The sequence below is a fragment of the Anarhichas minor genome, unplaced genomic scaffold (assembly GCF_050575085.1).
Source record: "Anarhichas minor isolate MPS153535 unplaced genomic scaffold, ASM5057508v1 ptg000023l, whole genome shotgun sequence".
Lineage (NCBI taxonomy): Eukaryota > Metazoa > Chordata > Actinopteri > Perciformes > Anarhichadidae > Anarhichas > Anarhichas minor.
In genome coordinates this window covers 4,599,033-4,613,420 of record NW_027466469.1, presented here as the reverse complement: position 1 = coordinate 4,613,420, position 14,388 = coordinate 4,599,033, and the positions used below count along the sequence as shown (strand labels likewise).

The window sequence follows — 14,388 nt, the reverse complement described above, 5'->3', positions numbered from 1 at the left end:
TAGAAAAACATCACTTTTATTTATTTGTCACACGGTTGATCTGAGTTTCTCTCAACAGAAACGTTCTGCTTCCCCCCCTTGCCTCTTTAACCTTGGCTTGGTTCCAGAACATCACGAATAAAAACAAAACACGGAGAATCCAAACGGAGATGAAAGAGGGTTCCATCTCTACAGACGCAAAACTTTTGGACGCCGAAACAAAGGTGGTTCTAGCAGATTGTCAGTTTGATTGTCAAGCACTCGTTTGATGATTTCAGTGACAACTCAACCTTTCACTCCGTTTTCATTCGACCACCCACAGAGAAGTAGAAAATAGACACAGTCACAGGTGCTTGTTTGATCACAGCTCCTCCTTGCCGTTCTGAGGGTCCGAGGCCGACGTGGCATCGGCTTTGTTTTTTTTTGAGTCCTTCTTGGCTGCAACTTTTACTGTCTTTTTCGCAGCCGGTTTTGCATCCTTTTTGACCGCCTGCTTGGCTTGCGTTTTAACCGTCTGTTTCCCATCTTTTTTAGCAGCAGGTTTGACTTTGTCCGCTGTCTTGGCCTTCGCTTTCGGAGCGGCTTTGACTTTGGCGCCTGTTTTCGTTTTGCTGACCGGCTTCGCCTCCGCTTTGTCCTCCGCCGGGTCGGCTGGTCCGTCGGCCTGTGCGTCTGCTGGCACGTCCGGCTTCTGCTCCGCTGGTTTGTCATCTTGCTTGCCGTCTGCGTTTCCCGGGTCAGCCTGTGCGGGAGGTTCGGGCGTTGTCGGTTGGGGCTCGGAGGAGCCGCTCGCCTCATTTTTGATGAACTCCGCATTTACAGGGGTGGCAAACATGTTCAGCATATCCTGAGCTTGGATTCTCTCCTACGGTACAGAAAAAAAGAAACATTTGAGGGATAACAAGAATGGAAAATTAGCCAATTAAGGATGAAAATGTAAAGACCAAAAACTCAATTCATACTAGATTAGATTCATGATGTTTGTAGAAAATGAGCCACTGGCTACTGGGGAAATGATTGTTCCATTAAGATATTAAGGTTGAAATGAGGGTGCACCCTATTACATTATTTATGAATTGCCTCTTTTAGTAATGAATGATGAAAAGAATAGTACAAACTCAATACTGTTTTATTACTGAGATATTAGGAGGGAGAGTTTTGCAGTTGTCACAATTTCACTTTCATGAGTTTTGTGTTTCTCTTACGTCACATAAGTACATTTCAAAAATGAATTTAACTGTTGTGCAAAACAATCCGTAAAATGAATTGATTTTATACACTAACGAATGCTGCTGTTAAAAGCTACTAGTAGTATGCTGATGTTAGTCCACAGAGATGGCCCGTACCTTTTCTTCGTGAGCAGGATCCAGGGTGAACCACAGCGCCACAGCGCACCTCTGGCCCATGGTGACGGCTCTGACGCCGTGGGGGTTTTCCTGCCCCGCTCCGAACCCGACCACGCGGCCGCACTGTGGACGCACCTCGGCCTGAAGTAATCCGAGAAGATAGACCAATGCGACATTTAACAGCAGTGAATCTTGAGATTTGTCATCTCCGCCAGGAGATTATGTGTTTGGTCCTGTGAGTGCGTGCATCTGTCTGTCTGTTTGTCTGTCTACGGCTAATCTTGCATATTACTGGACACACACAGTCATGTGATATTGGACCTCTTGTGGATGCGGTGATTCATACATTTTGGAAAAACATATATTATACAGAAACTGCTTCAGTTTGTTTCTGTTTCGGATTACAAATTGTTCTTCTCTTGATTTGCACCCCTACTTAAGACAATTTTTAAAATTGATATATGTATGTATGTATGTAACGATTACTTATCAAATGACAAACTGAATCCAAGCATTGATTACAACAGAGTTCGACTTGTCATGTCGATTGGAGGAGAGTAAGCTGTTCGCAGCCGGTGGGCAGCAGAGTCCTGCAGCGTGTTTGGCTGACAGAGCTAACGGCTAACTGGGCTAATACAGTTAACAGTGCTAACCGCTTACAGGTGTAATACAGCTAACTGGGTTAATACAGTTAACAGTACTAACCTCTTCCGGGTCCAATACAGCTAACAGAGCTAACAGCTTTACGGGGCTAACATAGCTAGTAACTAAACTAAACTAGTTTAGCTGCTCGGCGCCGGTGCAGACAGCAGCATAAATTTAAAACAAGAGCGCATCTGTTGTGTTAAAAAACGCGTCTGATGCACTTGCGGTGTATTCGGGCGGCAGATGTGGTTTTTATTCATTCAATCAAACATTACAGCAGTGGTAATTGCAAATACACCTGGTGGAGATTTGCACTCTTTTGAGTGCACTTTCCAAATTTGTATTTGTTAAATCTATACATGCAGCACAGGTTGAAAAAAAGATAATGGAAAAAAAAAGCTGAATAGTTACCGTGACTGTTTTAGCATCCAACTCAGTGAAAATGAATTCTCCTCCCTCAAAGTCATTGTTTAGATAAAGGATGGCACTGCAGGGGAGAGACATCAGGGTGTTACGTGGGGTTGTCTGGTCGATGGATAGACTTTGTAGTGTTCTCCTGTGTGTGTGTGTGTGCTCACCTGTAGTCTCTGTGTGTGTATGCAGGAGGTTCCTTTATACACTCGTTAAGCTCAGAGATCAGCAGACAGTTGTCCACGTGAACAGGGTGACTCAGGTCCTCGCGGTCCCCCTGCTTCTCTGAATAAACAGACAAGCAAAAAGAACATTTTAGACTGTGATCACACAACTCAAACCATCCAGATTCTTTTTAGCCAGCGTGGACTCCGCTCTCATCAACCTGTTTACCCTTTGCAGCAGCAGACAGCTGTTTTCAGCAAACTAGGTCTGATAAACCCACTCTACTCTACCTGACTGGCAACAAACAGCAGACAAAGTTAGAGACCAGCTGGTGAACATAACGGAGCATTTAGCAGCTTAAGAGCAAGATATTTTTCTCAGGAGTTGGTTAAGACCAAAAAACTAGAATAACCGGCTCCCCCGAACAATCAAGTTGCAGTTAATAGCCAAAAATGTAATGTAAAATTATTATTTTATCCTATTAGACATTTGTGTGAAAATGTCATATTTAGCATATGAGTTCTTGAGTTGTGGCCAAAAACATGTTTTGTGAGGTCACAGCGACCTTGACCTTTGACCACCAAATTCCAATTACTTCAGTCTAGAATCTAGAAGTGGACACTTGATCCAAATTGAAAGAAAATCCCGATAGGCGACGCCTAGTAGGCGTTCCTATCGGGTTCACGAGAATGAGACGTATGTATGGACAAACAGACGGACAGCCTGGAAACATAACGCCTGCGGCCACGGCTGTTCCCCTCACGTAGGCATAAAAAAGTAAAATAATCGATTTATTGGATATTCATCAGGTGGGCGGAGACATGACACAGTGCTATGTATTATACTAATGATATAAGCTAATGCTACATGGCTAATAGCCAGTGTTGGCTAGGTGTGTAAATAGGCAATTGTCACCACAGCACCTTTATGAGGTGCTGTCTGTGCTTTCTTCTGCTGCCCTCTAGTGGCCAGAAACCATCAATGCAGCTTTAACTTGTGAAGGGATCCAGCTTTAAGTCCATCATTTTCACCACTTTTTTCCAGCCAACTAGTCATCACAACAGAGGAGGCAGGTAACATCAGCAGCTGTTAGCCTCCAAAGCTGGTCAGTTTTTGATTTCAGTCAAAATATGCACACTCATACAAACTCATAGTGATTATCTATGGCGAGGTAATGTAATGTAAATCTATTTTACTCTAAGAAATACAACATAATTGCTACACGAATTTAGAGCTTGCTTTTGCAACAAAGTGCAAATACGTATATGTTCATGTCCTCTCTGGACCAATCAGGGACACCTACAGCACTGTGTGCCACTACGTTGTGACCTGTACCAGCCTCCATACCAACCATCACACAGCCTCATGGGGGGTGTAGTATTTGGAGCTATTTGCCATACAAAACTTGAAGAAATATCGTGATTACTTAAAACGGTTCTTAATTGAATGTAATTTGTTTGGGGATGGGTGGTGCATTAATGAAAGGAATTGGTCAATTTCCCGTCCATAAAAAATATTTAGAAAACTTAAAAAAGACTTATATACTTCCTAAATCCGACCCATTTTCCTATTTTTTTAAGACTGAACCTTCTGTTGAAGGATCTAACAGATGTGATAGATCATTTTATGAATCAACCAACAGAGAAAGACCGAGTCACAATGTCATCACTGGGGACAAAACCAGTGGATGAGTCTCTCCGACAGACACAACGCCAGCAAACTGTCCCTGGCTGACTTACCATCGATGGCGGAGCGACAGACCAGGTGTGAGTAGGCGAAGTAGAGCGGAGCGTCCAGACGGAAGTACGACTCCAGCGCCTTCTTCACCTTCTCGCTGAGGTCGAAGAACAGACGAGCGCTCTTCAGCGGAACCGTCCCCTCCTGTCCGAGCTGTGGGAGGTGGAAACACCGGTTAACAGCAGCCACAGGGACGAAACTGACTTTACTTACTGTTGCTATGCTTCAAAAGACGTTGGCCGGGGGACTACAGACCTTCACGGCCTTCAGGACAGTGACTCCCTGGAACATCTCACTGGGGGAGTGGGGGGAGGGGCTCCCCCTGTAGCCGTCACCTTTCAGAGCAGCTGACTGGGAAATATGCACAGCATCAACACTGATAAATGGTCCGCTACGCTCACCAGCTAGTTGCTAACTTGTGTAGTTTCCCATCTATTCATATGATGCTTTCACGAAGGAATAAAGCTAAACTCAGCACGCTGTGAGCGTATCACTCACATTGGAGAGGCGTTGCAGCTCCCTGCACTCGTCCTCGCTGATCACCCCGTCCAGCAGCACCCGCTGAGAGCCGTTCAGCTGATTGGCCGTCATGGTCACCTTGATGTCATCGTGCAACAGAGCACCACCTCGAGGAGAAAGGACGCAGGATCAAGGAGCGTAAGGAAGCGCTGTTTGTAGTTGAGAGTGTAAACGCTAACAAATATGGATTGAAGCAGAATATTTCGCGAGATAAATATGTGTTGTGAATTTTGAAAACGATTACATTGATTTATTTTTTTCAATATATTGTGACTTTAACGCTCTGGAGTTATTGGAAATGTTTGGATCACACCAGTCGGAAACAATCTTACGTAGCCACCGCTGGAATCTAACACTACAGATAGTATAATACTATTATTAATATACTAAGCATTGTGTACATTCCTAGAACATGTAGTTATATTGATGAGTTTCATATTGTGTTTATTGATCACTCTGCTTACTATTTGTCGCTGTCCGTTGTGTGCTGAATTCATGTCTTTTGTCTCCCAATCCTCTGTCCCCTCAACAACTCCTTTGGATTGCATATGAGCACATGAGCCCGTTGTGAGCGTCTGTGTAGGAGCATCTCACGATCTGAATAATGGGCCCTTTAAATAGCAGGAATATACTTTCTCCTCTGACTTAAGACCAGGTTTTTGGGCGAAGGTACGTTGGCGGAAATTTTAATTTCTCAGGTACTGTAGTTAACTTTCAACCGTAGTTTGTTTAAAATATGAAAGACATCGGGTTCTCTTGTGTAATATTCACCTTCCGTCGGCACTATAATCATGGCCATATCCGAAGAATCCTTCTTCTTCTCCTCGACCATCGTCTCAATCTCCTTCATGAGGTTTCCGATCTCCTCCGTGATCCTTGCCGCGGTCTCTTTGTCGGCCCTGAGACACACACACAGGTGGAAAGACAGAGGCCATGACATCGCTTCCACAGTATGTGTGTGTGTGTGTGTATGTGTGTGTGAGGCGTTCTCTTCTATCTTACTTCTGCTTGTCTCTCAGCTTCTTAGGCATGACATCTTCAGGGGTCCATGTGTCCTGAATGCCAAGTGACAGTAAAAGGCACCAGTCAGATACCAAATAGGCAAAATGTGATCGATAACGAATGACTTATTCACTCACTGGATCTACAAAGGTGATTCCGAAGGCTTCGTATCCAAAGTAGAGCAGCTCTTTCTCCAAAATGGACTGCTGAATGTGCAGTTTCACCACCTGCAGGTAAAAAAAAAATCAATTGAAACCAGTCTGCAAAACGGCTCCAGGAGATATATCCATAAGATACCATGTTCCATTGAAGGTTCAAGTGCAGAAAACTACAGGGCATTTACTGATCTCTGGTTGTGAGCGGCCTCTAGTGGTGACCAGTGGAACACAGCGCTCATAAAACATAAAGAGGCTGTTGACGTATGGTGGCCTGTGCATGGACTTTAAATAGCACATGAGAGGTCTGTATGAACAGAACACAGATGAAGAAGGTTAGAACAGGAACATCCAGTGGAGGAAAACACATGTTTAAGCCTTTATTTGATAGCTAACCATAAATACTATCAAAAGGCAGGTTTGATATTCTAAATTTAGGTATCGGAGGCCTCATTGCACAAAAATATTTCTAAGTCTGAATCTCAGTTTGGCTTTATGGAATTGTAGAAGCATGTTTCCCAACTGCATTCAGGGGGAAAGAAATCGTACTTACCTTAGAATAGTAATGTAGCTATTACAGAACCGTCCTCGTTTAGGGATTGCCCGAGTTAGGATCCCTTTGTTAAGAACCCTTTGTTAGGATGGCTTAGAGCCTGTTCTGAACTCACAATAACCATGTGTGGCCATGACAACCAAGATGGGGAACAACATGAACAATGAAATACAACGGTTGAAAGGCTACTCAGACCGTAGGATGACGTTTTTAATTTTCTGGACCACCAAGACAATTAAGTTAAGTAATTAATAAATGAATCACAAAAAGGCGGGGCTCCTTCGAGGGTTTAGGAGTCACTTCTGTAATAGGAAGCATCTTTAAAACTTAAGAGCCGTTAGAATATCCTCTCTGTGATGAGCCTCCTGGTCCCTACAAATTAAAGTAAATATGTTTTGGTTGGTGAATTCATAATAAAGTATATTGCTTTGCATTTCCGATTAACTTGCTACCTTTTGTTATTGTGGAAAGCACAGCAACCAATAACTATGAGGGAAACACTACTCAATTGGTTTTAGGTTTTTTTCAGCATCTCCCACACCGACTCCCTTGGGAGTGTTTTTATTCCCAAACCGAGCAATGGGCTGGAGAGCCATGAATCTCAGCACCCTGCATGATTGTTGGTATCGATCAACCACCCTATTAACCCGCTATAAATAGTGTAGAGTATGGACGTTCGGAGCCTGGGGCAGTAAAGGAATATCACTTATTGCTTCTTTTAAAGGCAGCAAACAGTTTATGTGCTTTAGATCACCATCAGTGCTTTTTTTAATGTCCCTCTTGTGCCCTTGAGTGCGTTTGAGTGCTAATCTTTCTCTCACCGCGTGTAGTCTGGGCTGATTTACTGCCGGTCATTATAGATTAAGAAAAAAAAACACGCACTCGCAAGGCTCTTCGCACAAAAGCCTCTGGGTCGTGTGAGTCGTACCTGTCTGGCCTTTATAGGTCGCGCCTTGTCTTCGCCCAGCACGGCAGAATAATAGGCCAGGTTCTGGTTCATCACCTCGTCGTCGGGGTGGAACAACAGGAAGGTCTTGGCGCACTCTATGGCCCGCTCGTACTTCTCACCTGGAGAGAGGGGACAGAAGGGGGAGGGGTTTGTAGAGTTATTCTACAGACATGCTCTCCTAGCGTTGCATTGTGGGAAGCGTGGGATCGAATGTTTATGGAGTTTGATTAGGGCTCTGTTTCAAAATGGCAACATGCTATTCATATAATTATGATGTAAAATTGAGTATGTCTTGAGTTCCGACTGCATAGTCCGTGGAATGAATGTACGGGATAAATGCTGGATCAATGCTGCATTAGCAAGAATTTGAGCTTACTGGACCAACTCACCCGCCCCAAAATGCATTGCGACTCTTCTCACCGTGCATTGGCGGACTGCAATGACTACGAATGATGGCGCGTGACGTTAAGGTACAGTTAAGAGGAAAAACCATCACATACATACAGAAGCCCTGAGAAAATGAACTTCTGGTGATACATTTTGTCTGATCTAAAATATGTTCTCATTAGTTTCTAATTCGTTTCTGACTTAAGTACACATGGAAAACAAATTCCAGGACAATCTTTGTATGTTCTTGAATTTTTGTAATCTGTAAACTTTTTTTTTCTTTCTCCGAAGTTACTTTAATGTTCCATCTGACATACTTCAGCCTCTGCTGCTTCAGTTTTGACTATTCTTTTTCAAGTCTGGCTCAACTTTATTTTATTTTATTTATTTGGTCCCAGTAAGAAATGCAAGATGTCAGGGAGATTTAAAAAATGTAATAGCTGAGATAATTGAATACATTTTATGTAACATGTTTTCAGAATAAATAGCTACCAAAGTCTGACATTTTCTATACAGAACTAGTCTCCACCTTCTTCCTTGTTCCAATGCTCGATGCTGATTGGCTGTTATGTAAATAACAGATGCATTGCCAGTTATTGCCAGGGGAGGGGTCACTTGTCTGTACGCTATTTAAGTGTCATCCGTACAGCATAATTGTAACACTGATGAAGGCCAGAATGACATCTGATTATTCCTTCTTCAAAAACACATATAGGTTGGAACTATTTTTGCTGGTCATGTCTATGAGAGGGCAAACCAATACGAGGGGCGTAACTAGATGTATAAATATATGTATTTCAACATAAACATGCTTTTTAAAAGATCTACAACCTAACGAAATAACGTTCTACACCGTAAAACTTAATTTAAAGGCTGTAGACTTCACAATCCAATATTAATTTACATAATCGAACACCGAATCGAAATGGAAGCCTTACTGTAAATAGAGCGACCCTCTGTCATCATCAGTCAATACAATAAGGAAGCGTGCCAGTAACTCTACAGGGAATCATTTTTTTAAATGTTATTTTCACAATATTCAACAAAGATATGAGGCCACTTCCATGGCGGTCGAGGACATTGGATAAATTGTAGGCTGACAAAGACAAGTGTTGTTGTCGGACTCACTGTTGTAGTAGGAGAACTGCAGGTAGTTGAAATGCGATGGGAGGAAGTCCTCAAAGGGCTTGTCTTTGCCGGCGGTTGAGGCCAACTCCACCGCGCAGTGCTGCTTACAGTTCAGCACCTGCATGTAGTGGTCTGACAAAAGGACAAGGGTCAGCAAATTATCAACTTTCATATGAGTCATTTCTGCACAAACCCCGCCCCCAAAGGACGTACTGTCTCACCTGTCATGGTCTGGAAGAGGTCGGCGCTGTACTCCATGTAGTTGTACCCGTCGTAGTTGTAGGCCCCCTCGCACAGCACTCTGCACTCCTTGTCGGCGGTGAAGTGCTCCTCTACGGCCACCTCGAAGTGATCCGCCGCCAGGCCGAAGGAGTCGTCGCTGTAGTAGCTCTTCCCCAGCAGGAACTCGGCCTGAGGAGAGACAGATTGTCACCATGACGGGGGGGGGCAGGGACAGTTGATCAAAATGACTAGTGCTGTGACCTATAAAAGCATCCTTTTCTAGGTAATAGCAAGGCAATAACAAAGTGCACACAGAGTTATTACAAGGACTGCTCTGGGTTTTGTATTTAGCCTTTAGTTTGAATCTGAATCAGATTATTGCCACGTAGGTTTTCACCTACAAGGGATTTGCTTTGGTGCTTTGGTTCATAGATAAGAAACATACATATACTGTATAATAAGTATAATCATACTATAATAATAAATAATAATAGAAATAAATAATACTAATAAAAGTACAGTCAAAATACATTTTTTTGAAAGTACATTTTGAAAAATGGTATAATATAACAGTTAAAAAGCTTGGCAGGAATGGGCAAAATATATATTACAGGGGATGTACAAAGGTTCACAGTATTAAGAATAAAAAGAATGTGCAGTGTACAGAGATAACTGTCCAAAACACTTTTATTTTCCACCATATTCTACACTTCTTTACAGCTATCGTCCCATTTGTGTAGGTATTTGTAAAACCTCTGTGACAGTTTTACTCTAGAGAATGGACTATATTTCTGAACTGTGCTCAACCACAAAGTGCTGGAACGTGAGCGCAATAGATAAACGCTACAGACAAGCAGACTCCCTCAAAAGACTGGCCTTGAGGCGAAAAAGGCCCAACAAAAAGGCCATAAACTCATCAGAGGAGGTGTCTGCTCTCACCATATGTGGCTTGGCCTCCAGATCTTTGAAGTCCTCCAGCTGTACTCCTGCCATCATCCTGTAGTAGTCCAGGTTCTGCTTCATCTCCGTGTGATCCGGGTTGGCCAGGAAGAATGTGTTGGCAGCTGCTACTGCCTTGTCCAGCTTATTGATCTGGAAAATAAACGTAATACCCACACAGGCGTTCAGGTCCTCCCCTCTGGTGTGTTAGTCAGCAAAACCACCTCAAAAAACCTACAGACCCTTTTTGACAGGACTGTTCTCTGTTGCCGTGGGACGGCGTCTCTATGTGCCTCCCAAACAGGGTTTAGTCTATCCAACCTTCTACAAAGCATGGATGCTAATTTTGCTTTATATGCAGCTCTTTGCTAACACGTTAGCCATAACAACCTCATACAGTGAAGCAGCAATACATTCTTTTTTTTGACCACTCGGGGCACCGGAGCAAACTATGAACGCAACATAGATATATTATCACTGTATGAGGTTGTTATGGCTAACATGTTAGCAAACTGTAGCTTATTCACACATCCAGCAAGCACAGATTAACATTAGCATCCATGTTGAGTCATGTTTTTGTCCTCCTGCCGAATGTAACTCCATTGTTCACTCTCTTTTAACTCTGTTTTGGTCTCCACCAACTCCTGAGTGAAATGTCTGGCTCTTTAGCTGCTAATTGCTCCACTGTGCTCACCGGCTAAGCTAGTCAACTTTGTTGCTGGCAGCCGTTTGTGGCTACTAGCTAGCATACAGTGGTTGTATCAGAGCTGTGAGAGGAAACCATAACAGTAAAGTTGAGGGTAAAGCAATGAGCAGAAAATGCTTCTTTTCACATTGCATCATTTGTCCCATTCTTCATAGAAAAATGTGCATATTATGTCTCAGTTGTACTTGACTAAACTGACCAAACTTATTCAATCCGGCACGAAAAATAGATTCTAAGTTTAAACCAGTCCCCAACAATGAGATAAGTTGCATAGAGCTAATTGTTAAAGAGGCATTAAGTAATTTGTAGTTTATATTGACCTCTAACATCGACCTGCAGGACTTGTAACCACTTATTTCTAGGCCTGTGTATTGGCAAGATTCTGGCAATAAGATACGTATACAGGGGTTACGATTCAATAGATTGCGATACTGTCAGCGAGGCGATATACATCGCGATGTTTTAAAATCTCACTATCATTGTATCATGGCATAGTATAAAGACACGGCTCCATTCACCACACTACGGAAGCCTTCATTCTCTACGGCTGAAAATAGATGACAACACTGTTATCTAGCGGCCAGGTGTTTGAACGCAACACAAAATGAACCACTGTCTGCCACGCATCTTAGGATGTAAACTATTTATCCAAGACCGATAGTGTATTTGAGAATCGATACAGTGTCACAAGTATCGCAATATTGAAGTCTATCATTATTATCTTACTCCCATATTTATTGCCTTCTACATAATCCACATCAACACCCCCCACACCTCTCAGTAGCCTGTATTTAAAATAAACAATGAAGTATCATTTTCAGCTCTAAAGCACTGGCTCAAACGGAACTTTTGGCTCCCGACCATGTAATTATCAAAGTTGTGAAAGTCTGAAACCCCAGCAATCAGTTTGGTTTGAAGGTTGAGTTTTGTGCTTTTTTATTTTTTGCTGAATAATGCATTGTAGGCTCATTTATGTTAAGAAATATTATAGCAATACGCTGTAATTATATTTGAATAATTTTCTCCCACTCCCACATATTTCAGTGACAACTAAAAATTCTGCAACAACCTTTTACATTACGGTGCTGCTTTCAAGTTCCGTGTGAGGGTAGTATTTTTCGATTAAACGCAATCCAAGAAAACTGTGAATATGAAGAAAAAAATAACAATATCGTACATCATATAGCTTTCCATGTTTGTCCATCTCACTTTGCATCTAAAGGTACTCCGACGTGCCAACGCGGCATCATTTACCACCTCGTCTTTTGGCCAGTTTGTGTTTGTAAGTAGCATTTGAAAGCAGCACGTTAGGCCTTTAAACAGCTGGATCCCAAAAACTCTCAACGGCAAGACTCCACAGAAGCTGACTCCACCTTAAGACGTGGCACGGTTTCTCTCGGTTTTGGGGGGGTTGGGGCTTCTTTTTTTTTTTTTTTACTTACACTGGAAAACATGTCTGCAATGTGTGATGCGTTTTTACAACGGGACAGCCCTGACTGGAGCTCAATAGCTGCATCACTTAGCTAACTTGTATACCTTAAAATATGCGACTTGCAGGTAATTATACGGGGTCCTCTTCCTGAACTCCAGCTCCAGTTCTTCGGTGACCTCATGCATAGTCGGGGTACCCAGTTTGTCAGTCTCGCAGGAGTTCACGCAGTCCGCCCTTTTGAGGACTTTCTGGAAGAAGCCCAGGTCCTCCACGGAGCCGGCGCCCGGCACGGCGACTTCCATGCCGGACAGGCGGTCGCCGAAGGCGGTCTGGTTGGCGCAGCTCAGCCGGCACCGAGCCTTCACGCTGCGGACCGTAGCTTTGTTCATGAGCGCCTTCTCCATGTTCAGGATCACAGTCAGCCAGTCCCCCTTGTAGTAGGCTTCCACCGCCGTGTCGAAGAGGAAGTCGTAGGGCTCCAGAATGTGCGAAGCGCACAGTGGAGCAGTGAGGCAGACAAATAGCAGCGCATAACGGAGCTCCATGGTGCTAAAAGTGTCTGGGCTCTGCAGCCCGATCCAGGAGACTAGAAGCCGGTCAGAGAGAAGAGGTGTTAACTTCGCTCTCCGGCAGGGACTTGTTTGGAGGCGGGGCTTTAGCACAGTTGAGCCCCCCTACACACACACACACACACACACACACACACACACACACACACACACACACACACACACACACACACACACACACACACACACACACACTCACACACACACACACACACACACACGTAGTTATAATAATGTAATATAGAGCGTCACTACTGGGGGAAAATGCAAGTTAGTACTGACTTAAGTGTAAAATACTTCTTATATACAGAGTATATAGTAGAATTGTGTAAAATGTTTATATCAGCTAAAAAAAAGTAAAAATAAGAGCAATACATTTCACTTCTTGTTCTGAAATGGGCAAAATCTGCAAAAGCAGCCGGAGAAAACAAAAGAGCACATTTGGCACCGTATGAACGTGATATTCTCATTTAATTATATTTTTCACAGTATTAAAACACATTGACTTAGCGTAATTTTGGTGAAAGAAGAAGCCGTTGTTATAATATAGACAAGCAGATCTTGTTATTAAAACGATATTTTATTGTTCTGTGGAGCACAAACAAGCTACAAGTAAAAAGCTATATAATATGTAACCTATTAACATGTAAAAGAAAATTCATCAAAATGTCATACTCATCAGACCTGGTCAGAATTTACTTTACAAAGAAATCTTATTTCAAAACAGCATATGAAAACGTGTTATCGTAACATAACATTGATCTAACAAGAAAAAGTTCTATTGTTTTTTATTAGATACGTTGTTATAAATAGTTACTTCTTTTGTTATGATGAAATAAGCAGGTATGTAATATCATTGCTAAAAATAGAAGTGTTTTGTTATTAAGAAAATTAATGTTATAAGACATTTTCTTATCACAGGAAACCTGCAGATGCATTTTCTCAATACATCGGAGCAATTTATACACAGACCAGTAGTGGTAACTAAGTACATTTACTCTAATCTACTTAAGTATACATTTGAGGTACTTGTTGTTAACTTGAGTATTTCCATTGTCTGTTACTTCTAACCCATTACATATCAGAAGCATATGTAGCGGAGTAAAAAGTACAATATTTGTTTGACAGCTGTAGTTACTAGTTACCTGTGAGATCAAATTGTCACAAAGGTGAAAACAGGACTGTCTTTCAAGCTAATGAAAAAGTTGACATTGATCTTGTAAAATCAGCACAATTTAAAACACCACCCATTGACTGTATATTGTCAAAAGCAAAACTTGTGTAAGTGTGACCGCAATGGATCATGGGGGAAACCATGCCAGGAAATGGCAAGAAACCCCAAGTCAAGACTATTACAAGTCTAGTACATCAGAACACCCGTGAGTATCTCCGATGCCTCTGTGGTTTAATGCAGTGTTAAGCTGTTGATGTGACACATGTATCCCAACAACTGTTACGCGGCGATATCGCGACTTTTCTTATTTGATTTCTCAACAGTGACAACTCTTCCCTATTTTAAATGTTCTGTAGCGAGACTGGGCTTG

The 14,388-nt window shown here is 42.5% G+C and overlaps 1 protein-coding gene across 2 annotated transcripts; it reads right to left on the bottom strand.

Annotated features, from left to right (window-relative positions):
* On the bottom strand, positions 1–12,905 carry p3h1 (prolyl 3-hydroxylase 1). Of its 2 annotated transcripts, none has more exons than XM_076096800.1 (15): positions 12,380–12,905; positions 10,138–10,290; positions 9,198–9,387; positions 8,977–9,108; positions 7,441–7,580; positions 5,942–6,031; positions 5,805–5,857; positions 5,574–5,701; positions 4,782–4,909; positions 4,539–4,634; positions 4,286–4,436; positions 2,549–2,666; positions 2,382–2,457; positions 1,326–1,466; positions 1–844 (listed from the first exon to the last, which is right to left on the bottom strand). In XM_076096800.1, exons 1-15 carry the CDS (start codon positions 12,818–12,820, stop codon positions 341–343), a joined length of 2,541 nt encoding a protein of 846 aa, XP_075952915.1. In that variant the 5' UTR covers positions 12,821–12,905; the 3' UTR covers positions 1–340. The 2 variants fall into 2 exon arrangements, with proteins under 2 accessions (XP_075952915.1, XP_075952917.1); XM_076096802.1 differs by having other exon boundaries at positions 12,021–12,512.
* Positions 12,906–14,388: the final 1,483 nt, after the last annotated feature.